Below are 27818 nucleotides of genomic sequence, written 5' to 3' on the forward strand. Positions count from 1 at the left end.
ATCTTCTGTCCATACCATACTATGAAGCTTGGAGTATCTGACTTCTGCTCCTTCAACGCACATCTCAAATCCTGAGAATATTTTGTAGTGCTACTATAACCAGAAGCATGCATTCCAGGAAGGATATAACACCAAACTCTCCATAGTTTTTTGCTATAACATCATGATCTGATTTTGCTACTTCTGGACAGAGCAATAGTTAATCACATCCACCTTGACTCTCATCAGAACATATCGTCCTATTTTTAAAGTCATGTTATCCTACAGATGAGTAGTGTCTATGTTTTTGCAGAATCCATCTTTCATTTTTATAATGTCACTGCATGCTTAGCTGTCACACTGCCACCCCTGGAGACCTTAGAAGTAGCAGAGCACATCTGAACTGAGCACTCACAGGCACAAAGCTTGAGTTACAGAACAGGAGTGATAAATGACAAACTTCTTCCTTAATCTCACACGCTGACAGGACTAGAGGACATGGGCAGATGAATTTGGAAACAATGTGACATGGATATCATGAAGGAGGAAGCCCTGAAGCTTTAGAGAAATTAGATATGTGCAATTGATAGGAACCCAGAAACTTAAGGGGATCTGATGGACTAAGGCAAAAGGTGAGCTTATGTGAATTACTTAGCACCTGAACACATATGGTTGATTATTACACAAAAGGGCTGGCAAGATATGAATAAGTTTTTGTGACAATAATGAAACTACAACCTCAGTGAAGATTTCTATAAAATAACATAGTCCAAAGTTAAAAAATTGGAAGGATCCTACAGATCACATGTCAAAGTCTACCAGCGAGTGAAAACAGATTAGCTCACAAACAGTATCTGAATATGTGCATAACTGTCTGAGAAAATTGCCTCTAAGCCTGTGGCTTTATGTTTTATGGCCAATGCCACAAGTTCCAGAGAACAGCAACAAGAAAACTGACTGTGAGTTCAGTGTGGGCTGCCCCAGATCCTTGAATTCAGTGTGGGTGGAGTAGGTAGACCAAAAGAGACCTACAGAACTGGACCCAGAGTGAAAGGAAACACTGCAGCTTCCAATGCACCACCGTGTTTCCTCCATTAGGTTTTGTCTGGTCCTGACAGACTTGCTGGTGCTCCTCTTGGGTAGGTAGAACACCCCCTGGAAATGGTATCTGGATAATGGTTTCTGCTTCTACACTATTCCACTGTAGCCAGGGTCTGGTGGCTGGAAGATCTCGTGCTGTACGGAAAGACAGGGTCCTCCCCCCCGCCCTCGGGACAGCCAATAGTGTATAGACTGTGATGTAAGCAAAACAGATGTGACGTTACTCAAGCTATATAATGCCATGCCGCATGGCAATAAACGCCATTTTGTCATCCACCACATTGGTGTCTGTGTGCATATGGACCGAGCGACCAGGGGTTGGTCGCCGTGCCGTTCCTGAACCAGGTCGCCTTGCCTTTCCGAAGGCAACATTCCACTGAGCATTTCTTCCTAAAAACCAACCAGCCACTAGGAATTTAACAGTTCTGACCCACTGCAACTTGTGGAGTTTGTGCTGAAGAGTTGTCTCTTAAAGACAACCTAGGTTAAAATACTAAGTAGGACAGGTGCTTAGGCAAAACTAATCTAGCAGTTGTTACTAAGATTATTGTAATCCATGTATATTAGGCCACCATTTGACAAGAGGACTACTGGATTTTTCTCCACATTCATTATTATTCTCAGAGTTTCAATGTGTGGAAAAAAAATCTGCAAGGTATGAAATTCTCACTCTTGTCAACTGAAGCTCTTTTGTCTGGCTAGATGGTATAAAACTGAGATTCAGTGTTTCTATATCATAAATAGAAACTTATGTTCTCTCTATAAGCTTTGTTTGAAAGTTTAGTAGGAATCTAGCATGTGTAAAAATCTCATGTCTCAAAAAACAAAAACCAAATTAAAAGTCAGCCATTGGCTGAAAGATCTATCATTCCATGTAAAGCCCTAGGCCAAATTTCTTGCTTGTAACTGCTCAGTTCAAGACAATTTACTTTATCTGAATGCTTTCTAACAGGACACCAGCTTCCCACAAAAGGAAAGGAAGCAAGTATTCACCTTAAAAAGATATGTCTTTCAGCTGAATTCACAAAAGAACTGTGAACATTTAGTTATTGGCCAAAGTTCATAAGCTGTCTGGTTTAAAAAAACATACATTAGTTGCACATTACTTGTAAGTAGCCCCTTATATTAATTATTAAGTAAAATAATAGTAATGTGCATGTACAGATATTTTTAACTATTCAATTCTATTTCAATAGTGCTTTGTAAGGTAAGCAAGAATCATGAAGGCAGTCTCCAGATAGCATTGGTAGCGAGTTTTACCTCCTTAGCACACAATCTTTAAGGTCTCAGAAGAGACTCTTGAACACATCACTAGGTTCCAAAGCAGATAATTTTGAAGATCTGTAGGAACAGCAGGTGTATATACAGCAAATAGATAATTTGCTCTATGTTTTAATTTTTCGTGTTTGAAGACCAAGTAGCTTGTAGAGAATCAATCATCGTCTTGGAAGTCTGAAGAGGAGATTTTCAGGAAGTTGTTTTGAGGCTCCCTGTTTATATTATATGCATGTAAAAAATACGAAATATGCCAAAAGCATGTAAGTAGCAAAATGTATCGACATCAAACTTTTAATTTGCGTCACTGATTTCTCAGGCCAGAAAATGTTTGGAAACATGCAACTGGGTCAGTAACATATTGCTCCGTTTAGAAGATAGAGATGCCCACCTAAAAAAGAGTAAATATTTTTTCCACCATTACACATACTTATGTACGTCCATAATTATACCTAATCACCAGAACTTAATTGTTCTCAAGCCCTTCCTTGGCAGAACTATGTGGAAAAATGAAGTTTTCCATCTCCTAACACAGGATGTCTTGTCACAGAGCTGACACCAGAAAGGATGATGATGACCATCTAAACTCTGTTTAATGCAGACAACAGAAATCATATGGTGATTCCTTCCTCAATCTCAACAATTTGCAGTTAATTGACAAAAAGATACCACAGATACTTTTCCAAGACAAACTCATTGCAATGGTGACTGGATGTGGGGTGAGAAAGGACATGAGAGGGACACTCGCTCAACCCCTTCTGAAGGTTTATTCAAATATCAACTTATTTTCTCTAGATTGAGAGGAAACTGTTGGCAATTCATTCATCTGAATAATTTTTGCAGAAGTAACCAGGTGATAAAAGCTTCCACATTTCCTAATTTACTTTCCTTTGGATTATGCTATACCAAGAAGAATCAATGCTTTTTAAAAAAAAATAAATAAGTTAATACTGGTAATGAAGAATGCCAATAATTTAAGTCAGGATTGTATGTATCAGCACTAAACAATTCTGTTTTTATCTATCAATTGGATAAAATGTTTACAAAAAATTAATATATATTTGGCCTCATTATTGTCTTTTTTTTATGCTCCAGGTAACATATTGTATTGAACTTGTGACACATAACAGAAATGAAAAGAGAGCCCCTACTTTTTTTTTTTTTTTGGTAGAACTCTACCATCTGAATCATATGTTGACAGAATCAGGCTGGGAGCATATCTATGCAAAGCAGGTAGTTGGTACTATTGGTCCTGTGAATAGAGTTAACACACTACCAGTGAACACTGCCCAGAACAAAGCTTCTGCTGTACTGCACACTGAGTTGGAAGTAATTCAACATGGTCCACTGGGAATAAAGCTCACATTAGGTAACATAGGTCAGCATCATTAAAGCTCAATAATCCATTGCAAGGTTGTTTAAACACAAATAATCTGAACAGAAATCTGCCTGGATTTAAAATTATGATAAAACAATGTTTTTATAAGGACGATATATGCTTAGAGACAACATTTCTGCATGTCAACAAACAAGTACATACACGCACAAGTATGCATCATACAAACACAAATACACCAACTGTGATTCTGCCTTTTATCAGCCTACTCTGCTTTTCAGTGATAATGACCAGAAACCAGATCTAATTAATTTTACACATTACTTCAAGTGATTTTGCCTTTTTTATATTTGAAAGAAATAGAAAAGACAAAAGAAAATAAGAATTCTCTGACTACCTGAAATAGAATTAGATGCTGATAAAACTGATTTTTTTTAAAAAAAGGTAAGCTTTGGTCTACTCTTTGATGTGTGTTTTCTACAGTAATTCACTAGATAGAAGTACAGAGCAAGCAGAGATGTTCCCCAGTATGTTTCAACTGGAGTTCAGCAATAATATATGCATTCTCAGGAAAGCAAGTAACCTCTCTTTGATTATTACTGTATGTTGCTGCATAAAAGGATTAGTAGAATTTTATTCCTTCGGGGATGTGAAAGAAAGAGGAGGCAAAAAAGATGACATACCGTTCGAGCCAAAATTTGCTTCAAAGTACTAGTGTTGTGCAGTCGAAGCTGAATGCAGGTAGTTGCTTTGCGAAGACTCTCATGGCTGCCCAAAGTATGATTACTGCAGTTTGGGGGGGGGAAATTAAAAATAGCAAATGGTTATCTCTGTTTGCCACCGTCTTTTTTTCTTCTCTCCTTCTCCTAAAAGCACTGGTGGACTAAACTCAAATGCAAATCATATTGAATAATATAAAACCTTTACTTGGCACATACTCCTGTGAAAATTGATGGGGTTTGGGTCTGGCATATTCTCTGGTGAAACAATTTAAGAATAATTGCTTAGTTGTATCTTCAACCATTAAATTCTGTAACACAACAACAATGAAGGCTAAACAAACTGCACATGTTCCCAAACCTTGAGACCATACATGCATATTTTTCAAACCCAGATTACTTCAATTTATTCAAAGTATCTTAGTTATGAATGCACCTCTAAAGAATGACTTGTAGTGTTTGATACTTAACTTGAAAATCAAATACTAAATATCAGTTTGAAAGTCATCTAAATTAAGACAGGTGCCCCTCAATTCTCAAAGAAATCAAAGTTCTCAACGTGTGCAGCTCACACTGAGATGGCAAAAGAAGTTGAGTTGGTCTTCCTCCCTCTCAAATCATATGGCAGCTAAGGTCAGACATAGAGCTCTACTCACTCAGCTGGAGTGGTTCCTACAAACTGCTTTCTGGATCAAGGATGATCTAGCACCTTTAACAAGGGAATCCCTTATTTGCCTCTTAAGAGTAGCTTCTTACTTTATCACTCTTAAAACTACTTGGAACAAAAATAATTTCACTTCCACTTTTTGTTTTAGTCAGGTGAAATAACAAAAAAACCCAAACAACAACTTCATTTTATTTTACATTCATTTGGGTTTAATGGGTAGGAAAAATGACACTGATTTTTGCAAACACAAATTAATCACCAAAACAAGTTAACATGCATCACCAGTTACAGCTCTAGTGTGTGTTCAATTAGATTAATTTTGCTTTTTTTCATGCCTCCAGCCATATTTTTACAGATTTACAGCACAGTCAGTTTTTCAGAACTTCCTGGGCCGTGAAGGAAAGAGGAGTTTTTTTCTGGTTTGTCAAGTGCCATGGAATACTCAGAATTCAGATGTAAAGTCTGTTACTTTCTACCTAAAAGTGCTTTTGATAGAATGTCTGAATAGAACTGGCTGGATTCAGTTCCAAAAAAACTATTCACCCTATTAATAAATCAGGGGAAGTGGGACTTCTGAGAGAGACTCATAACACATGGCAGCAGAGGTCCTCAGCACAAATGAATGGTTAAACTTAAATAATGTGCCATAACTAACTGCCATTCAGCACAATGACAGGGAGTTCATATAACTTGTACATGTTCTGCACCTATATTACACCGTACTTAAGCAAAACACATCCTATCCATTAGAGGTCCTTAGACAGGTCAAAGCATAGACATAGGATTTTATTTTTTAAAAAACATAAATTACAGATGTAAGACTGAGAGAAGTTAACAGCAACTCTGTGAAACACCAGTACTGGTGGAAAGCGTGTTACTGTCATCCTCAACCCTTCTCAAATCTCCTTACAAGCAAAAGTCCAAGGGACTGTACCAATGTGTAGATTCTCTTCTGTTGCTCCTCATCTCATATCTGTGTTGTGCCTACCTATGGCTTTCTTGAAACTACTCCCACTCCTCATTTTACCTGATCACATCTGCCTCATGACTCTAATGACAAACCCTCCCGTGATCCTTGCATCCTTTAGAACTGCCTCACACCTGTTTTGGTTTTTTTTACCTTTTATCTCACCCATATTCCTGCTCTTTCTATTCTGTCTTACCTTCAACCTTCAGACAAGCATAGTAACAATATCATTACATAGAAAAAACTGTTGTGAGTCCTGTGCAGCTGTTTCCTTATTCCTCCCACACACACATTCTTATTTTAATGGCAACATTGCACCCAGCTAATGACAGGAACTAGTATAGCTATACCAATACAGGGGAGCATTCTGCTAGTATAAATTGGTATCCTATACCTGCCTCTGCAGTTACAATGTACCACAAATGTATAAAAACTATCTTTCGCAAGTATAATTATTCCATGTCATCAGGCTTGCAGGAGAAACAAGTTACATAAAAAGAAGTTGAATTTTGTGGTTATAATTACATTTACACTAGTGTTTTGTTAGCTCTGCTATGTCAGGCAGGTTCTATACATCATCAAATCCTCTCTTGACATAGCAATGCTGCCTGAAAAACTGCAGTTAGAAGTACTGGCCATACAGTTGACTTTATGAGTGGATTTTATTTGCACAAATACAAAGATAAAAGTTTTGACAAGTGATGTGACACAAGAGACCAGACAAAATGGATTAATACCTCAAAAATAATTTTGAAACTTGGTCTAGATGAAAAGTGAACCACAAGAAACAGATGTAGCTCTGCCATAGATTGACAGATGACCTTTTAGCCATACCACCAGCTGTAACACACTATGCAGATGTGCTACATTTCTTGTAATATTAAGATTAAATTGATATTGCCACCTTTAGAGGACAGCACGATTATTAGTAACTGATTTACAGTGCTCTGAGCTCTGTAAGGGAAACTCAAATAAAAATGCTACAATATGATTAACTCAACAGTTTTCCTCCTATATTTTTGGCTGGAGTTAACTACATGGAGAATCCAGCTTTGAAGAGAATGCCAGGATAAAAGACAGAAAGCGAAAAGGCAGTCTTTAAGAGACACAGTAATGAAACGGTCAAAGTAAAGTAACTTGGCCTCTGGTACCACAATATACCAGAAGCAGAGAAAGGGAAAAATGCCTCAGTTTCCTGAGAATCCCTCACCAGTAGATTATTTTGCTTCCTCACATCAAGGTTCTCTGATGTACTTTAAGCTCCAAATCCTATTGCAGTTCAATCAGACTTTTTTTTTTTTAAAAAAAAAAAAACCTCAGCTGAGCAGCATCTCTAAATGAGAAGTCTAATCTGCAGCAACAAGAGAAAATGAAGTTTATTTTTTACAAAGACCATATTAATCTAAAAGGTGCCTGTTTCTTATGATCCCAATCTGCATGAATGTAACTGTGCCCAATGTATAATTAATAGCTTAAACTTTGAGTGAAAACCAATTCTTATTTAGATCTCAGTTCTCAGAAAACAGAATTGGTAAGGCAAAAAATGTCATCTTTAAGGTCACAGGCAAGCATATGAGCATAAATGATAAGCATTTAGATTTTTCTGTTCCATACTCCTACTCAATACATTGGTTAACTGCAAAGCAGTAAGGTAACTGTGCACATTACACTAATGTAGAGTTCGGATGTCATTAAAAATACATATGAAAAGATCCTTTAAATAAATCCAATGCCTTTAAAAAAAGGGCATATTTACAAATAAAGCTTATAAATATCCTCGAACTACATTCTTTTGCTGCATTACTGCAACCCCTTGCTAACAGACAGATCAATAACAAAATAAAAACAAAAAAGTAAAACCAGAGAGCCCCATATTCTTACATAAAGTCATGTGCTTTGTTTTATTAAGCATTTCGGGACACTCTGAACTTGTGGCCCATAGTTCCACAGGCAAAAGAGTTTAAATGAAGGATTGATTGATCGCTGTCACGTAAGAAGGGTTGGTTTTGGCTTGCTGCTGGCATTGAGAACTAGGAGTTACTTGACAAAAGCTGCTTAACTCCATTTTTATACAACATCTTTTATGAAGGGCATCGTAAAATCATTTTCAGGGGCACTCCTAAACCTAAGGACAGATAAGAAACTATGAAGGCAAGATTTAAAGGCAGATGTAGAAGTTCTGTATGGCAGGATGAGAAAGCACAGAATTTTTAGGAACAGCTGATGGCCCTCCAAAAAATCAAATATTATAATGAACAGGACAAGTGTAAGGGAGTGGAGAGCACATCCACAGCTGGGAAACCCAAAGAAGGAGGGTCTATAGATCCATATGAAATTCCGTAAATAGTGGTAAAAAATGGTGACACAGATTGCATTTTACTCCTCTCTTCTTCCAGCAGTCTCTGTCTTTAAGACATGGTTCTACCTCCTGATGAGCTTACACTGAACATCTGATAAAGAAACTGCAGCAAATCAACTAGGGAAGTAACTAACGTACACCTTACAATGACAGAGGGGGCTGGGACAAGGTGACAGTGAAACCTGATAGCTTCCACAGGCACTGTTAGAAAACTTGTGGGAGAAGGAAGCATAGGAAGAAAAAGAAAGTCTGAAGGCTGAGGCAAGGCCTCATTCCAGAATTTCTGTCTGGAAAACAAAATCAACTTAAAGACCAGAAAACAAATTACAGTACAAATCACAGTATCACAGATGGTTCTAGTAGTTATGGACTGAGCAGCCTTCTGATTTTTTTTTTAAATTTGGATACTTGAAATCTGATATTCTACTTGTGAGTAAGATAGGAAGTGAATTCACATATACGTCTCCCTAGGAAAGCAATAATTGATGATGAAATCTCATGGTCCTGAGTGCAATGGTCATTAGCACAAGTACTTTTTGCTCACCTCATTCAAAGCTAAATGGATTCCAGAAATCATCAAGTCTTTCAGGTGCGTCTGCAGGAGGCAGGATGAAGTGCTAATTAATGCAGTCCAATATAATAGTAAATGAGAGCTTTTGACAGATCTTAACAATGTTGTATGGTTCACTAAAACTCTCTGGTCTGAGAGCAATTCATCATGTCACCATTTTGGCTACACTTCGTTTTTTTTCTGGATTACAATAAGGGAGGAACAGCAGAGTACTTATTCCCCGTGCCATCTCATAACTTGGGGAACTTCAACTGGCATTCACCCCTGAACAATTTCCAAATACTCTTCTGGGAAAGAACTCTGCACAAGTACATCAAATCACTCTCTTAGCAACATCACAAAGAAAACAATTTGCACTAGGAGGTAGCCCAAACACTGAAAAAAATTCAACTTAAGGCAACTCCGTAGGCCCTGTTAAGTTACCTAAGGGATCATCATGGTCTGGTGTTTCAAATTTCAAGATACAGGACTCTGATGACAAGGCAGAAGAAAAGGAGCTGCTAGTACAGCATGGTATAGCATTACAAGCTGCTGAGACCAGAAGTGCAGCTCAGTGCTTTCTGCATGACCGTGAAGGAGCAAAGCAAAAAATCTGAAAACATTATTGACCTTGTTTCACTGCTAATGAGACGTGCAGAGATTCTGCAAGTGCAGGAACTTAAACAGCCCACTATTGATGCATTCATCCCAACAGTGAAAATGAAGCTGTTTAGAACATACTGTACACTGTACTGAAACACACTGAGCTTACCCACAATACAATGACTCATTATTTTCATTTTCTTTACCAAATACTTTGAAATGAGAAGGGAGACTTGAAAAAAAAAAAAAAGAGCACCCTGGCCCTCTTGTATAACTAACAAATCTATGTATGACCTGCTTCCCCGCTCAGTGGTTCTGGTATTGTAATTCTCCACACAGTGCCCTGCTGTACCAGCTCCTGCTTTATGGAGTTTTGAAGAAGTGTTGGCTCAGAAATGTTCAAGTCTCCAACTTTAGTCGCAAATCAGAATTCACCATAAACATTCCAACAATTGACCTGTGTAAGGGTAGAAGTGTCCAAGCCAGACAGAGAGCAAAGCTAATTTAAACAGTGTGATACTTTCTCTCACAACTACATTGTTTTTGTTAATCTAGCTGACTTTCTTTGGGCTGGTTCAGGTAATTTTTACACTATACTGCAAATATGACTGCTTCTAAAAATGTTCCTATCAATTATAGACGTATACTATTTTATCTTACACTTTTATGTCTCTACCAGATGAGCTGCAATTCCTGGAGTTCCAGCTTAATATGCTACCACAGAGAACTGCCAGCTTCTCTCCTTCTGCTGAAAGTCACCATCCCCACAGTACAGCTGACAAGAGCTTGCATTTTAGCTGTTTCAACACAAAATCTGCTCACTTTTGCTGACAGCTGAATTTAAGCTGCCAGAGGGCAAGAAACAACCAGCTAAGTCCAGTAGCGCTTTCAACCACCACAAGAGTTTGCTTGAATGAATGCGTATCAGAGCATGTACCTCCTTATTTGTAGACTACACACAAACAGGTCTTTCTGAATGTGTGCATAATGTGTTTTTCTTCAATTAGCAGTTAGCACCAAAGCGCTGACTTCATTTGCTTTACTACTGATGCAGCTGGATAGAAAGAAAAATCACCTGCTATGCAGCTGCATAACACTTTTTTCTCATCTCTTTGGTGATTTCCCCCTCTGAGGATATGCATACCTGCTCATGCTGATAAAACTCTTATGAGATACTGGAAATAACAACATCCTCATATTACAGATGAGAAAGACCAGAAGGACAAAGAAATGAAACAAATTACTCAAGGCTGCACAAAGCTTAAATAAAGGAGCCAAGATTTGAATCCTTGCACTAGAGCACACCATCATCTCTGTAGAATATTACTTCCATGTGTTCCTGTTTCAGGAGTTTCAGAACTATACACTGAGTGTTTGGAACAAATACTCTATTAACACTCCCTCTGGTTCTGTTTACACAGCACATAAAGCAGAATGCATTAAATGCACAGCTTATATTATACAATACATCCTCAATACCATCTCTTTACGAGATACTTACTTTTGTAAGAATTCATCAGACCCACAAACACTTAGAAGGCATTCTTCCGGTACCGAGTATTGACTTGTGCAATGGAGGATCTCTACAATTAAGTCACGAGTGATACAGCCAGCTGTAAATAAAGATAGCAAGAAAAAAATTGATAGCAGCTTGCTAGAGAAATCCAGGTTACATTCTTGAGCAAAGAAAATAAGCATTTCTTTCTAATTCCTAACTACTGCTGTAGACTAGCTCCATCAAGAGGAATTAGATCAAGCCACACCTGATTAATTTTTGTTATTTAATTTCACTTCAAATACTCTATAATAACTCACAGAATCTATGTCCCTGTAGAGCAAATTAGCATAACATGGTCTGATGCAAAAGTTGACTCTGTTGCTGCTCATGACACAAAAAAGCTCCAGAAATGTACTCGCTGTTGTTTCTGCTGTGCACATCTTTTTAGCCATAACCAAGAAGTAACTTAATGCTGATACGCATCATATATATAGATATCATGCATATGTGTTAAGAAGTTACATGTAAATAAATTCAAACTGTTCAGAAATATTCTATCATTTTGAGTATTTTACCCAGTGCTACTTTAGCTTTTTAATCTTTTTTTCAACCCCACCAAAAACTTCCTTTCTGCTCATTTTAGAAGGGCTGATAAAAACTGGAAAATACTAGCTGTCTAATCTGGCAGTCAGGTTGCAAACACATCTCATAAATTTTATCATTACAGGCATGCAGGGCATACTCCACCAGCACTAATGCTCCAAGTGTGAGATACTTCTCTTTACCAGAAAAAATATCTTACTCTTCACTGAAAATTTTTCATACACTCTACCAAGACAGTTTTGCAATGCAAAATAAAGTCTGTACTTCCTCCACAATTCTTCAGCAATTTAATTGCCTGTAATTGATAGAAGGAAGAACAAAGTAGACTTCTTTTTTTTTTTTTCATTTATGGTATTTCTTTACTGCTTCAAAGTTAAAAGTTAGCATCCACTAAGAGCTCTTACTACAAGCTTTAAGTGAACTTTTTAATATAAAAACTGAAATTACCTGCAGTTAAACAGAAACCCCGAGAAAACAAACATGTAACCCAGGCTCATGAGTTGACTAATTTACACTGTTCCAGGTTCAGACATCTGGTTCAAACTGAGACTAATCAACCAGTTTGATGTGGTTTAACCATGTTCTGAACTACCCAGCTGCTCAGAGCAGTTAACTCATACTGGCAAATCTGGTTCAGAGTTGCTACGCTAATATTTTACAACAAACCTAGAAATGCAAAATTGATTTTGCAGGGAAGCTTAAGGGAATGTGATACTGAAAAAACTGTCAGAGGACAATTGTCATTTTCAGGGGTGGGGGGCTGTGACAAAAACAAAGCTGAAACAAAACAGAATAGATTATCATAGATAGCTTGGGGTTTGCTTTTTTTGTTTCACCAGGAAAGAACAAATGTGTGGATGGATTCAAAAGCTCCTTCTGAAAATTTTCACTTTCTGTAGAAAGCCATTTTTCTTTTGCTCAGACAGCCTCTTTGATTAAACGTTTTCTACCAGTCATAGAAACACAGATGGTTTGGGTTGTAAGGGACCTTAAAGATCACACTAGTTTTAAATGTCTATCCCTTTGACAACTCACTGTTTTAAGCAACTTCTCATAACTGGTTTGACATGTAAAATGCAGGGCTTCTTTGCTAAATTTATACACACCATGAAAAAGAAGAACGGTACAGGATCTTGAATTAAGACTATAACATGCACTTTTACAGGTCACTCATTGGAAAAAAACCTGAAACTTGTTAGTATAATTCATTTGCACTCCACAGAACCATTTTCCTTTCCTTGCTCTGCTAAATGTTCTTATATGACTGAACAATTCTTTATGCTCTTCACGTTAGATGGGGGAAAAAAGTGTACTCCCTCCCTGCCTCCCCTCTTTGAATGTATCTTACTGTTTTCTTAGCCTGTAAACAAGATTAGGATAGGGACTGTTTCTTATACCCCCTTCAGTTTTAGTTGGGCCTCCTAAAGTGGTTTTATAAATAAAGTTATATAGACCAAAAACTGAATGATCTGTAAGGGGAACAACGCTCTACGGTAAAGTATTTCCCAGTAGTTCAGACTTCTGCATTAAAGGCAATTTAAGTGTTGACCCCTCACCTAGTGAAAGAAGTGCTGGAAATACTACCTTCTAGTCCAAGCAATCCCAAACATCAATATAGGCTGGGCAGTGACTGGCTTGAGAGCATCCCTGAAGAAAAGGACTGGGGGTACTGGTGGACGAGAAGCTCAACATGAGCTGGCAGTTTACACTTGCAGCCCAGAAAGCCAATCATATCCTGGGCTGAATGAAGAGAAGTATGGCCAGCAGGTTGAGGGAGGTGATTCTCTCCCTCCACTCGACTCTCATGAGACCCCATCTGGAGTACTGCATCCCGTTCTGGAGCTCCTATTATGAGAAAGATACGGACATGCTGGAATGTGTCCTGAGGGCCATGAGGATGATCAGAGAGCTGGAGCACCACTCCTATGAAGACTGAGAAAGTTTGGGTTATTCAGGGAAGACTCCAAGGAGACCTTTTTGTGGCCTTCCCCTAACTTAAGGGGGCCTACAAGAAAGCTGGTGAGGGACTTCTTAGGATGTCAGGTAGTGGTAGAACTAGGGGGAATGGATCAAAAACTAGAGGTGGGTAGATTCAGGTTAGACGTTAGGAAGAAGTTATTCACCACGAGGGTGGTGAGACACTGGAAGAGGGTGCCTAGAGAGGTGGTGGAAGCCCTCTCCCTGGAAGTTTTCAAGGCCAGGCTGGATGGGACTCTGAGCAACCTGATCTAGTGGGAGGTGTCCCTGCCCATGGCAGGGGGTTTGGAACTAGATGATCTTCAAGGTTCCTTCCCAACACAAACAATTCTATGATTCTAAGTGTCTTGAGACTTTCAGTCCATCATTTCACAGAATCCACAAAATATTGATTCAAGATGATTCAATCTACTACTTTGACAGCCTTTCCAATAAGTAAGTAGCTGTTCCCAATAAAATTAACCAACTTTGTATGAGTTAATGTGGAAGTCTTGGCTACTGTATTGATGAAGATATATTTTTAAATAGATGTTGACTGACATTCTGTAGAGCTCTGGTTTTTCAGCTTTCAGCTTGTCAAACAAACTAATACTTAGCCTGTTTCAGCCAAATAACCCCTTGACAGCTGAGGAAAGATTACTAAAAAGACTGCCACTTAATGAAGCAGCACAGGAAAAGAAGAAGGGGAAGAGGGGCGAACTTACTTTTAATGTATTAAATTTTTGTTTATGAGGTCAAAACTGTCACTGCTGGGATAAAAGATTCTCCATTCAGGACAGATACGGGATGCAATGGAGCAGTGGCAGCTTCCCACAAGCACTAGTGAGAGAATAATTCAGGTTGCGAAGGATCTCAGTAGGTCCATCTAAGTCCAGCCTCCTTCCCACAAGAAGGTAAAAAAAACCAAAACACCTCCAAGGATGGACACTTCATAACATCCATGGGCAACCTGTTCCAGTTCTTAATTGTTCTCCATTCTCTTCCAACCAGCTGGAATTTCTCTGTTTCATTAAGTGGCAGTCTTGGGTGCAGAGGAATCTTAGTGACTTCAGACTTCTAAGTCTTGGATTTAGAAACAAAGTCAAGACCGTGAAAAGTTCCACCACTTTATGGGGACTAGGCCCTCTTCTTCCTAAATTCCTTCTGAATCTAAGTCTGAAGGCTGGCCCACTTGAGACTGCCAAAATTGGTCCCAGTTGCAGTTAAAGAAAGTAGAGATCTAAACATTAGCTAAGTTCAATATTTAATGTGATTTTAATTTTACAACAAATGTGCTGGACATGTTTAACAAAGTATGTACTCAACACTTGTGTAAGGCTTGTCCTCCAAGTATCCTTCCAGATAACAAATGCATTTTCTTATCATCTCAATGGAAGAGAACTGTGGAAGGATATAGAAACCTTAATCACTTACCACGTTGTGTAAGAAGCAGAGGATATGGTGAACAATCTGTCCAGATTCTGATTCTGAACTTTAATTCACCAAGAATATGGTCTGGGAACATTGTTGCAACACTCCAGATTTTTCCAGTGTTTGTCTTCAAATCAAAAGCAGGATAAGCATTTCTTATTCTGAAAAGAACATGATGAAAGTAGGCAGGCATTTCAGCTCTCTTACAAGAGCAAAACCAAAATTCTACAAGATATAAATAATAATAGTTAGCTGATAGGAATAAAATTCTATGCAGAGAGGAAAAACATAGCAACCCAAACTTCGTTTCCATACATTAGTGAGGTAACTACATATTAGTGTGCATATAACTCCATCTTTTACTTAATAGGAAAATTACCAGCAAAATCTTCATGAACTTCACAGAACCAATGCTGAGCTTTACCTCAGTGAAGACAAAAGGAGTTTAAACATAGACTGCAGTGTACTGTGATGCAAATAACTTGAGCACTGTAGAAATGAGGTGGTCAAATAAGAAAGTTTTAACATTAAATTAACCAAGATCACATGCACAGACAGCTGTGACTAATGGTCAAAATGAATATAGCAACATGCTTTCCATGCAAAATCTTAAGAAGTTCCTATTTTCACCATGCATCAGAATCCAGTCTGAAATCCTCATTACTAAAACCCTGGGTGTTCATGGAAATGTCTGGAGAGAGCAATAACTGCTACAGTCATTGAGTTGGTCTGATCTAATATACTACTATCCATAAAATATATTGCTCCTCTTCCTTCCAATTACCATAGACTTGCAGAAACTAATTTCTCCTGAGGTACTATTTCCTAATGAACAGTGGTCACAGGTATTATGGCTGTCAGCTGAGACTAAACTTGCTTTTTAATCAAATACACTTTGCAGCTGCAGGTAAAGGTACATATTGTACCAGCTGAAGCTTTACATTTCACTAATTGGCCTGAATTTTTAGTAGCTAAACTCAAACATCCTGTACTAAGCATACTACATTCTGTTTGTTAGTTCAAGCAGCATTTTGTAACTTCTGAGTTGGCAGCACTTTATAGCTTCTCTGATTACAGCATATTTTGAGCCACAGTTTCTTGCACACGAATCTCTTCATTACTTTGTTACCTCCTGCCTCAGGGCTGCCACCCAAGTCTCTTTAACAAAAGTATGAACTCCTCTTTTATGCCATGTATTTCTATAGCATGAGAAGGAAGAAAAGCCTTAGCTTCCAAAATTAATAAACCAACAAGGCAGCTCATTTCTTATTATGAAAAGCCAGGGGGCATTGTGTTTCAGTGGGGTGGGAGGAAATGAGGCTTGACAATACCTCCAGTACATTAAATAGATTTATACTTAAAGTAAAAATCATTATACTATAGGGGCTGCTTTGGTGACCTATATAGTAGATGTCAGCCTATTTCCTTTGCTAGCAAGGCAGTCAAAGTTTTCCTCTATCACCAAATTCAGTCTTGTAACCTGTTTCTGTAAAAATGCCAAGGATTGAATAACACTGGGAATTTCACTACCCTTTCTCCAGCATCAAGTTAGTGGACTATGCACACACATTGGGCATGAATCACCTCCTTGACTTACCGGCAGTCATTTCAAAACTAAGCAAACCTCATCTCCTTCCCTACCTCTACACTATCTATAGTCTAGGATACTGTGAGGATGCAAATTTGCTTTTTATGCTTTTCAGATAAAAATGCATTCAATTCCAGGAAGTGTTGCTCATTTATGACTATCTATTGTTTTCAAAAGATCAAAGGGCTTCTGGACTGAGCACGTGGGCAAAACATACCCCATCACTACATTCTGAAAATTTACGTCTTCCAAGGTGTGACTACAGAAGTATTACATTAAGAAAATAGTGTGCTACTTGCTTTCTGTGCTGCAACAACTCAGTGTATGGAGAAAATACTAACACTTATAAAGATTTGCTATTTCAGAACTTTATATAATTCTATGTATTTCTCTGTGGCACAGAGCACATCCTTGAAGTCAGTAGGAAGTGGAGGAACTCTGCATTTTGCAGCACTGAGCCCTGATGCTATCACATCGGCATCTTCTGGTATGAAACTCGCTTTAGGATGTGTTTTGAAATGACCCAGGGATGACTTAAATATAGCTATGTCTATAATTGTAGAAATAAGCTGATAAAGGGGTTTTGAAAACTGCTTTGTAAGTGTGTAAAATGATATGTTGCAATTATAGATTGCTACCTGTACAAATATTACCTAGAGAAAAACATCATGGATTTCTATTTGTGCTACATGCTGGAGGTGCAAGTCTGCATGACACAAAGTTTGAATTATACATCTTCCCTCTGATGTATAAAACTGCCAGTTATTGAGATTCTTGGGGACTGGAAGGATACTCACTTGGCAAGACTGAATATGTTAGTTATTTGCAAATTTATGATTTTTTTTTTCCTCTTCTGTTTGCTGTGACATTTTGTCCTAAGAATGCTTTCCCATCTATTTGATAGAAGAAAAGCAAAGAGTGTTCTTATTTTCTTTAAAAGAGTATTTGTTAGTGATGCACACTAAACAAGTTACTGCAAAATAGGAACAGATTATTTCTATTAATCTTTTTAGCTCTGTGAATAGATGAATATATTCAGAAAAAAAAAATCAATAGAAAGCTTTGCCTATAATGAGAGTGCAAAGATAAATGTAGAATGCTTGGATTTTAAAAAAAATCTGGTATCTGAGAGGAAAGCCTATCATGTGTAATGTGCCTTCATGCATCTGATGTTAGTAGAATTAAACTGGGGCTCAGACTGATGAAGTGTGGAAAAAAATAAAACAGACATATGTGAATGAGCATGTCTTGAAGCTGACAATCCACCACATATGAATATATAAGATATTCACTGTTAATATCAAGGCAACATGAGACTAGGGTTGTTGCAGGTTTTTTTGTTTGTTTGTTTGTTTGTTTTTGTTTGGTTTTTTTTTTTTTGTGGGTTTTTTTGTTTTGTTTTGTTTTTTTAAGAGAAGCAGACTTGGCTGACCTTGAATACAGTCAATTCCTTGAAGTCTAATTAAAAGCAAAAAACCAAAACCAAACCAAAACAAAAAGCAGCATTCCATTTTCCAACAATATTTCTGGGTTGCATTTTTGCTAACAACTTGATAGTTCGATCAGTGAACATCTACAAAGGAAAAGGAAGCTGCACAGATGGTCTAAAAAAGTATTTCTAAGAGCTCTTGGAATTCAACACAATTTCTTATCCCAAAAAAGATCAAGTAAAAAAAGTTCTATCCCATTAAGCCACACTATTAACTGTAAACAAAAAGTAAAGGAGCTTTTGTGGCTTAGTAAGTCTCACTTTTCATCATGACAGCACGTAGTAATTCTGTTCTCATCAATCAGTTCCTTCTTTTTTGTGCTTCAAGCTACACAGGCACTAACATTGTCCAAGACAATTGTAGACAATGGATCTTAAATTTCACACACTATAAGCCATCAATACTGAAGAGACAAATGTAGTTATCGTTAATAAAGAGGACAGCTCAGGGTGAATTTTTTTTTTAATTAATATTCCTTTGTGAACTTTAATCTTTAAACAAAAATTAGGAGTGTTTCCATATTGAAGTAGATATTGGAAGTATAGCACTGTTCAGGAATACAGGGATAACCTATCCAATTAATATAAGTTAAATGTCATAGTTGACTGAATACATTTTTTTTTCACTACTTACTTCTCCACTGCATTGCAAAAATCAACTGTGTTTTCATTACTTCCTTGACTTGCTTCAACCAGCTGGATAGATGGACCTATAGCCTAAAAATACCAAAATGACACCAGAAGAAATAAAGCTCAGTTATTTAGATAAGAGAAGCAGAAGGTGCATAGGGCCAAACTTCACATTTGGTTCCATGAGAAGTACCTTTCATACCTTATCATCCCTTCCGTGACTTGACAGAGCTCCAAATGAGCAGAAATAATCCAATTTTCACTGCAATATAAATGCTTCCAGAGGAAAAAAAAACAACAAAACACAAAGACACAAAGCATCATATACCCTGGGTTTAAAGATGATTTTTTCCCCATCTGTGAAGAGTAGAAGGAATTCCAGACAAAGCTTTCAAAATTGATTTAGTGTCAGAGCACAGACAACTCTAGATGCAGGAAATGTATGCTCAGTTTACAAAAGAGAGAGGGGACAAAATGAAGCTTACACTGCAGTGAATTTTAATCCTTATTTGCTCTCTTTCCGCCCTGGAATGAAGCTCAGCATCCCTTCAAACTCCATAAACCTGTCAGCTAAGTCCCTAAGACAGACAAGAAGTCAGTGTATTCTGTTGAACCTGAAAAATTCCCAGATACTTCCTCTAAACTTGGAGAGTACAGGTCTGAGCCACTATTTTGGATCAAAGCACCACCTTGCCTGTTTGCTGTAGTACTCTTCAGTCAGAACACTACTACACCAACTTGGTGTCATCTGCAAACTTACTGAGGGCACATGCAATTCCCTCATGCAGATCATTGGTACAGATATTATAGAGAACTGGTCCCAGTACTGAGCCCTGGGGGAGTACCACTTGTGACCAGCTGCCAAGCTGGATTTAACTCAATTCATTGCAACTCCTTGGGCCAGGCCATCCAGACAGTTTTTTACTAAGTGAAGAGTATACCAGTCTAAGCCATGAGCAGCCCATTTGTCTAGGAGAATACTGTGGGAAACTGTGTCAAAGGCTTTACTAAGGTCCAGCTAAACAACATCCACAGCCTTTTCCTCATCCACTAACTGGGTCATCTTGTCATAAAAGATCAGGTTTGTCAAGCAGGACTTGCCTTCCATGAACTCATGCTGACTGCATCTGATCACCTGGCTGTTCCACACGTGCTGCATAATAGCACTCAAGATGATCTGTTCCACAACCTTCCCTGGCACCAAGGTCAGACTTGCAGGCCTTTAATTCCCTTTTGACCCTTCTTGTAGCTTGGGGTGACAGTTATTAGTCTCCAGTCAACTAGGACCTCCCCAGTTAGCCAGGACTGCTAGTAAATGATGGAAAGTGGCTTGGTGGGTGCTTCTGCCAGCTCCCTCAGTACCCTTGGGTGTATCCTATCTGGCCCCATAGACTTGTGTATGTCTAAGAGATATAGCTCCAATTCCATTGGTGAATCATATGGATGAGACATTAGTTTTGTCATTTCTCTTTTCAAGTGTGCAAAGACTAACTACATATGCAATGAGAAGAAATTAAGATATTAATTACACCATTTTTCTATATGACTCCAGTCTCCACTCACTGCAAATAACTGAGTGTAGTGAATGAGACAGCAAATTGAGTATGGAGAGAACCAATGACAACAGGGATAAAGTAAAACATTGCATCCCTGGACAACTGGAATCTATCTTTTCCCATCTGCAGATTTCTTACACAACGCTAATCAAGTCATCTAAACCGTCCTTCCTAAATATGAACCCTAATAGTGTATTTCTCATTTCTGGAGCACCCAAACTGAAATAATGAGGTATGGTCTGATGAGCGGACTTGGGTGAAGAAGTGAGCAGCAGCCAAAACTACTGGATACTTTTTAGGCTGTATTTCAGTTTTCTTTCTAATGTGGAGAATAATAAAATCTCTTTTCATAGGATTTTATGAAGGCAGTTCCTTTAGTATTTTCGAACATCTGATTTGGTGATGACAAAACCAGATAAAATTAGTATTTCCTTTATTACACTGGGCATATTCATACAACCACATCCAAGAATCAGAACGACATGATTTCAGCAATGTAAATACTTCATCTTGCATACCTACAAGCTATCTCAATGCTAATCTCCATGTTTCAGCATGATTTCCATTTCACTCTGTCTAAAGTCTTAGTTCTCATCTCCTGCTACACAGATGCATCATTTACTCATCCTGGACCTCAGCAATCCAGTCTGTGCTCATTACACCTTTCTTTTGCTGTGGTACCCCACTTTCCTATCTGTTCTGACAGTCTTACTTGGTATCAACTCTGTCACCCTGCAACTCTTCTTGCCTTTTCCAAAACTCACAGTCTGGTAGTAATGAGTTACTTCTGCTTTTTTTTTTACCCATCACTCTCTCGACTTGCTTTCATTCTTGTTTTCCTTTCTTACCATGTGAAGGTTCAGTTACCAGCCCCTTGCCTTGGCTCTCTTTCTATCCTGACATGACTGTTTCTCCCTACAGGAATTCCTGTGGCCACACAGATTTTTCTGCTACAAATCAATTATCTCCTCTCTCCCTTTTCTTCCTCTTCTAGCTAAACAGCTCAAATACTTCCCTGACTTAATGAAATCCTCCCACACATTCAACTGTAGTCACCCTTGACTCACTCATCTCTTCCTTCCCCTGTAATTCTCTCCTCCTCCATCACAGAAGCGTTTATGTCTGTTCTTATATGCCTGCTTCATCTAGCATTTCTGCTTCCCATAATACAATTTAATCTCCCCCTTCTCATTTGTATCCCACTATTTTCTGCTCTTCTCACAAGAACGCTTGTTCTTTTCATCATGATGCGAGAATGCTTTAGTTTTCCTATCACAAGAAAAAAAACAACTTTTTGTCTCCCCACCTATTCATCCCCTCCTCTTCTGTATTCATCACTGAACTTCCAAAATGCGGTGCCCAGGATTAGTCTTAAGAGTTTCTGTCCTCAGATATATTTCCCCCTGCTGCCTCCCCATCTGAGTCTGCATATGTTTACTATTATTGTTCTCCCTATGCACAGACGGAGAAACAAGTCAATCAAGTGTCTCTTCCCCTTTGCTTATAATACTGTGATTACTGAGAGTTAAAAGCAGAAGGTGAACCTAAACCATCCTTTAATATTCACAGTGCAGAGGTATCCTGTAGGCTATTTCAGGATCTTATAATGATTCAGAATGCTAACAAGGACTAGAGGAAAGTGAGGATTTATCATTTTCTTTTTCCTTCTCTATATTAGGATTTCAAAAGAAGGAGAATTAGGAGATGTAAAACATTAGAGAGTCATGCGAATCCCGTAAGACCTCATTACTAAAACCAGCAAAACCACAAACAGAGCTATGAACACCTGATGGAAGGAGGAAAAAAAAAGAAAGTATTTGCTTCAAAAAGGCAGCTAAAGACAGAGTCTATATCATAGGATCCAGCTTCCACAGTTAATAGTAGATATGTCTATTTTTAGAAAATAATTATATATGCATACGTAAGTACAGGCAGAACACTATATGTTACATCTCTCAGGATCAGGATATGTCAGCCAAACTAGACAGAGACAATCTGGCTCACCATAAAAACAGATTCAGCATAATCATAGAATGTCAGGTTGGATACATTGTTATTTTGAATCTCAGGTTTCATACTAGCCCATACAAATTAGTTATCTTCTCTCTTTCAAGCACATCTTACTCTACATTTCTGTATTTACCCCTCTGTGGTTGTTTTATGAATCAATGGGCCATAAACTTAGCCAACTGGAGCATTCTAAACCATAATCTAGATTCTCTTCTGATGTAAAATGGCAAGTTTTCATTAGAGTCAATGGAGATACTTAATTTTATACTAGGTGAGGAACTGGCCCTACTACTTTAAAATTAAGTCTTTTTTAATAGGTAGGTTGCAGAAATGTGTTGACATTTTAACTATAAGTTGATTAAAACACGAAACAGGTAGGACACACATTCTGTCAGGATAAAATCCTCATTTTATAGTTATCCAGAGTAAGCACCTTCCCTTCAAAAGCAGTTATTTGTGGTCTGCTGAATTATCTTCTAATGTTAGAATCAAAGAATGAGGATGCTTGGAGTTTTTCATACTGTACAAAAATTTCTTAATCAATCATGTACTATTTGTTTCAGGGCATAATCCTTGTAAAGATACAAAAACACTGTGTGAAATTCTGACTGCCAAGAAATCAAGTTACACAATTATTGAAAAACACACCTGACACTTCCCTGCATCTCTATCTTTGGAAATAGTAAAGACCAAATAAGAAGTGAATAAGAAGTCTCACAGTTGCTTTTGGCCAGCTGAATCATAAGATACATGACAAAAACTCTACAGAAGCAAAAGCTTTTGTTTCCCCCAAGACATAATTATTTTCTTTTTCATCAGGTCTTTAAATCAAGTGCTTCTAATCTATGCTGAATCTGTGCAAGTGAATACACAAAGTGCAAGACACAAACAAAAACCAAGAACTTTTAGCATTGTTAATCTGAGAAAATGTAAATACCTCTCTGTCATGTCCAGATCTGCTGGGCCAGGTAAGACCTATTTCGCATCTTCTGGATGTGTCAGTTAAACAGGCTTCCCTATTTCCACTTCCACCTCTCGCTTCTTGTCCAAATGGATAGTTGTCTAAGCAAATGGGACATTGAGAGTCTACATTGTCAAAGCCTAGCTGAAAACTCTGATTTGTGTTGCCTCTTTCCACACTTGAATCAAATACGTTTGTGACTGGAGTTATGGTATTCCCTCTGTACATTTCTCTCTCTTGACTGTATGAGTAGGGATCTGCCAGAGAGAAATCTCTGTAATCAGATAGTAAAGAAGATCTGAAGCCAATTGTTGGTGACATCGTACCTTGTTGCCAGTGAGAGTCAGGATTTCCAGGGCAAAGTTCACCATAAGCAACTAGAGGGTGACCACAAAACTGCTGGTCAGGCACATTCAGACCAAAGACATCTAATGGAAAATACATTTCTTCATGATGATGTGAATGTGATGAACCATAAAAAAAAAATTCATTGCTGACTTCATCAACTATTCGATCGAATCCTAGATGAATCTCTCCATCAGAGCCAGAAGGGTACATTGGGTAAGATGTGCAGTCCCCAGCCTGTCCTTCACAAAATTCATTGTGTGAGAAAGGCACCATCCTAAAGTACGCCATGGCTGATTCTTCTGTTCAGTTTTATTAATCCTCAGGGAAGTCTTACAATAGTTCCAAGGTCAAGAGAGTAATGTTCAGAACTGGAGCAACATACCCCCTGAAATGAAGCACAGAATAAAAGTTAAACCCCAAAATACCTAGTATCATGAAAGCAGTAGACTTCTCTGGTCTTTTTTGGCTTTAGAGCTTTCTACATAGGGTAGAAATAGTTTCTTAATCTGAAGCTTGAATATTCTTTTGCCTGATCCTTATTTCTAGACATTTTTTATTATTATTAAATAACAATAATAAAAACAATAACACAGCAGCAACAGGATGCCTGAAACAATTTATCTAAATACGAAGATACTAATTCTGACAAACATTAAAGAAAACCTCTGCATTGTTTCCATTATTGTACACTTGTATATCATAGTTAATGCAGGAATAAAAAAAAACAAACCACAACAAACACAAGCCAGTAGGGAAGATTTGTAATAATGGTTGCTTTAATGGCAGTTTCATTCACATCATCTCTTTTTTTTCTTTTGCTTCAAATTTCTTCATATTCTACCATTTTTCATCCTAGTGTAATTGGGTGAAGAAAATGTATAGGTCAAAAAAAGATACAAGACATGGATTTCCAATTAGTAATTAAAATCCTATACTCCAAGAGCTTGGATATGGCATCTATAAAGGAAAGGAAATATAAATACAAAATTTCAGTCTTTTTCTTTCTTTGCTTTTCAAAACAGATATATCTTCAAAGCCTGAGGTTTTATCTTTTTCAGTTAATTAACAGGCAAGGGCATGAGCTTCTGCAGAAGCTCACCATCATGTGTGCTGTTACTAACAAACTTCCTAATATGATGTTGGCATGTGGCAAGTAGTCCTACAGTTCAGATGGGCAGCATGTACTGGAGACTGCTGTCAATAGGTATGTGGGTATGTTTTAGGAAGAGAGCTTAGTCCTAAACCCAAAATCTATTCTGGGCCACACACTCTCAAGGCCTTGACTTGTTTAATTTACTGATACAGATGTAGCCTAAAAACACAAATTACACAGAATAGCAATACTACATGAAGTACACAGTTGTGCTGGGTACTTTATCAGAGATAAGAAATAGAAAAATCTGATTTAATAATTCAATTAGAAAAACATGTATTCTCTAGAAGGATAAAAAGCTACCAATATAAACACGTGCTCTAAAATCGCTAAAGCTTAGCTCCACAAACAACATTGTCCAGTATGTCCTCAAGATCTATACTGTATTTGTTCAGCAAATAGTGTCTTGCAATAAAAATCTATATTACAACAGAAGGCATTCATCACAAGTTTATTTATTTTTGTTTTATTTGAAGTCTAACTGTAGGTGGCATGGGCTTCTGTCACCCACAGTGAGGAATGAGAAATGAAAAGTTAAATATGCTGAAATGAAATCTTCAAGTTAGAGGCTGAACTACTCTTCTAAGTGCTCAACTTAGTGATTCCAAGTGTTGTGTGCTTTGGTTTGCTTTAACTGTTTTGGAAGAAAAAAGCATTTATAAAGTGACAGTAAGCCAGATAGCCAGAATGATGCATACTGCTTTGAATGGTGAGCTAAGCATGATATTCAATTAAGGTTTCTGCACCTTGCTCTTAGAGCAAATCCTCAAGTTCACTATGTTTTTAGATTAAGATGACAATCTTTTTTTTTTTTTTTAAGAAAAATTAATAAGCACAGCAAAATATTTTTAAATTACATTATCCTAATTTACAACTTCCTCTGTTTCTCACTTCTATAGCAGTTAAGTAAAAATAAGAAAGAAAGAATATATCTAATAAAGCAAGAAAGAATACCTTTTATTATTTTTTTTTTCCCCCCATCTTGAAAATTGGAATGTTTCAGGAAAAACAGAAAATAAAAGAATGATGTATCCTTTCAGGCTCATATTTCTTAATAGAGTCTGGTTACCTGAAAGACTATAATAGAGAGACATCTAATATATATATTATGATACTTATATATATTTATATGACTATATATATAATATAATAATATAAAATGCCTTTTATGCCCTTTTAATTGTTTCTAAAATATTTTATTTACATTTCAAACAACTTCTCTTTATAATGATACATGAATGTCTAACAGCTAACCTTGCTTATTCATCACTAAGTCTTTTGTGTAGCATCTTACATTTCTCTGACAGATACACATAGCCCAGCTCCACCTATCTGTATCTGAATGCTTATCTCCTGCACTCTCCATACTGTTTAGGAGAAGTATTGCTTTCCTAGTGGTCTTTAAAAGCAGACAGTTTAGCTACAGTGCCAAAGGTTGGTCAGTGCCATTCTCCCCAGTGGGCTGGGAAGTCAGCACCATGCAGTGAGCTCCCTCTACCAGTGTTGACCACAGCAAAGGGAGGGCCTGGCAGAAAGCAGACAGTTGTACAGCACCATTTGTAGCACCGTGTCTCTTTTATATAGGCTCGCATTTAAAAATAACTATTTAGACTGGGAACTCAGCATTGCCATGTCGTAAATCTCAATCGTTTACGTGCTACCAGCTAGTTTGGTTAGTAAGGACAGGCTCTGCATTTGAGCCAACTCTTCATCCTTTTAAAAACAGCATATAGGGTTCACAAGAAGATCTGGCTCTTTGCCAGCCACTGTTAGTTCATTTACGTCATGCAAAGGGTATTTATAACATTGAATTTTCAAAAATTATTAATGAGACAAAATGTATAATACATTAAAAAGTTAAGTCTTTAGGTTAATTTTCTTTGCCTTGTGGTTAATTGTCTCTGCCTTGGAGGGTTTGGCTTTTTTTCTGCTACAGCTATGAAGCCCTCCTTTTCTTTTTAAATGACAGCCGTGTTTTCACATAATCATGCGGTTATGAGATCAGGGGTTTTAAGGGGTTTAAATGTTGCAAAATATTCACTACAAATCAGGAGGTTTGACAGCACAGCACAATGCTCACAACATTGTAGCACCGTCCAAGCACACAAAAATACTTTCCTTACTTCAGCATGCACTCACATTCTAGTATAAAAGCTTGGTGCACTGAGCTCAATCTTCCCTTTCTCCTGAAACCCAGGAGGAGACAATTGGGCCACTTGGCAAGCAATAAGAGTATTTGCTGCAACCTCTTACCTGAAACACATAATTTGTGAGAAGAATACACAGTCTCCTATGCCTTCCTGTTCACAGACACATTCAGATGACCTATGTGCTTTCAGTATCAAGGGGGTGGAACTTTTTGTCAGAAGCTTTCTTTCCTGTTTAACCGGTTTACTGAGGTAATGATTCTTTCCCTTCAGGGAAATTTCAAACAGCAGTAACAATAAAAAGGTAGCACCTTATCTGCTGTCTTTCTCAATTTGGGAACCCAACCTTTTTCTTTTTTTTTTTTCTGTTTCTTTTAAACATGGTGGTAGATGATCTCACACTTTCAGTACAAGCACCAAACATGCTTAAAATAACAAGACAACTTCTCCAAAGACTTCCTTCTTAGACTTCTGCAGAAGAACAGGATTCAGAAATTTTACTGCCTCTTCATGCAGCTTTCATCTACTTGTGCTGGTGGTGTGCACTTTGAAAGGAGCTCCTAGCTCTGCTCACAGGATAAGGGGATGGTACATATCTTGTATAGCAGAGAGGCTCTCTGGCTTTGGCTCCAGAGCACATAGAGCTGGGACAGTTAATGGGAAAAGCGACACTCCCTCATGCTGGTATATTTCCCAGAGACTGATAAAGTCTTGCCCCTCTGCAAAGGGCCTGTTAAAGAGCTGGAGTTAACACAGCAGTAGTCATGAACAGCTTTCTAGATCTGAAGGAGCCCAGGGTCCTCCATAAAAGGGAGCAGCAGAGGCTGCTCCAGGAACAACAGAGAGGGAGTTCTCTCAGGGACCATCTGCATCCACACTTCATACCATTCCT

The 27818-nt window shown here is 37.8% G+C and overlaps 1 protein-coding gene across 1 annotated transcript in view; it reads right to left on the bottom strand.

Moving 5' to 3' along the window:
* The window catches only part of PIK3C2G (phosphatidylinositol-4-phosphate 3-kinase catalytic subunit type 2 gamma), a 201110-nt gene extending 177196 nt beyond the window's left edge, over window positions 1–23914 (bottom strand). The window contains 5 exon segments of the mRNA XM_051642625.1: window positions 4375–4477; window positions 11058–11169; window positions 15048–15205; window positions 18756–18838; window positions 23255–23914. Coding sequence (XP_051498585.1) covers window positions 4375–4477; window positions 11058–11169; window positions 15048–15205; window positions 18756–18838; window positions 23255–23914 — 1116 coding nt within the window.
* Window positions 23915–27818: the final 3904 nt, after the last annotated feature.

Source organism: Apus apus, chromosome 1, assembly GCF_020740795.1.
Source record: "Apus apus isolate bApuApu2 chromosome 1, bApuApu2.pri.cur, whole genome shotgun sequence".
Lineage (NCBI taxonomy): Eukaryota > Metazoa > Chordata > Aves > Apodiformes > Apodidae > Apus > Apus apus.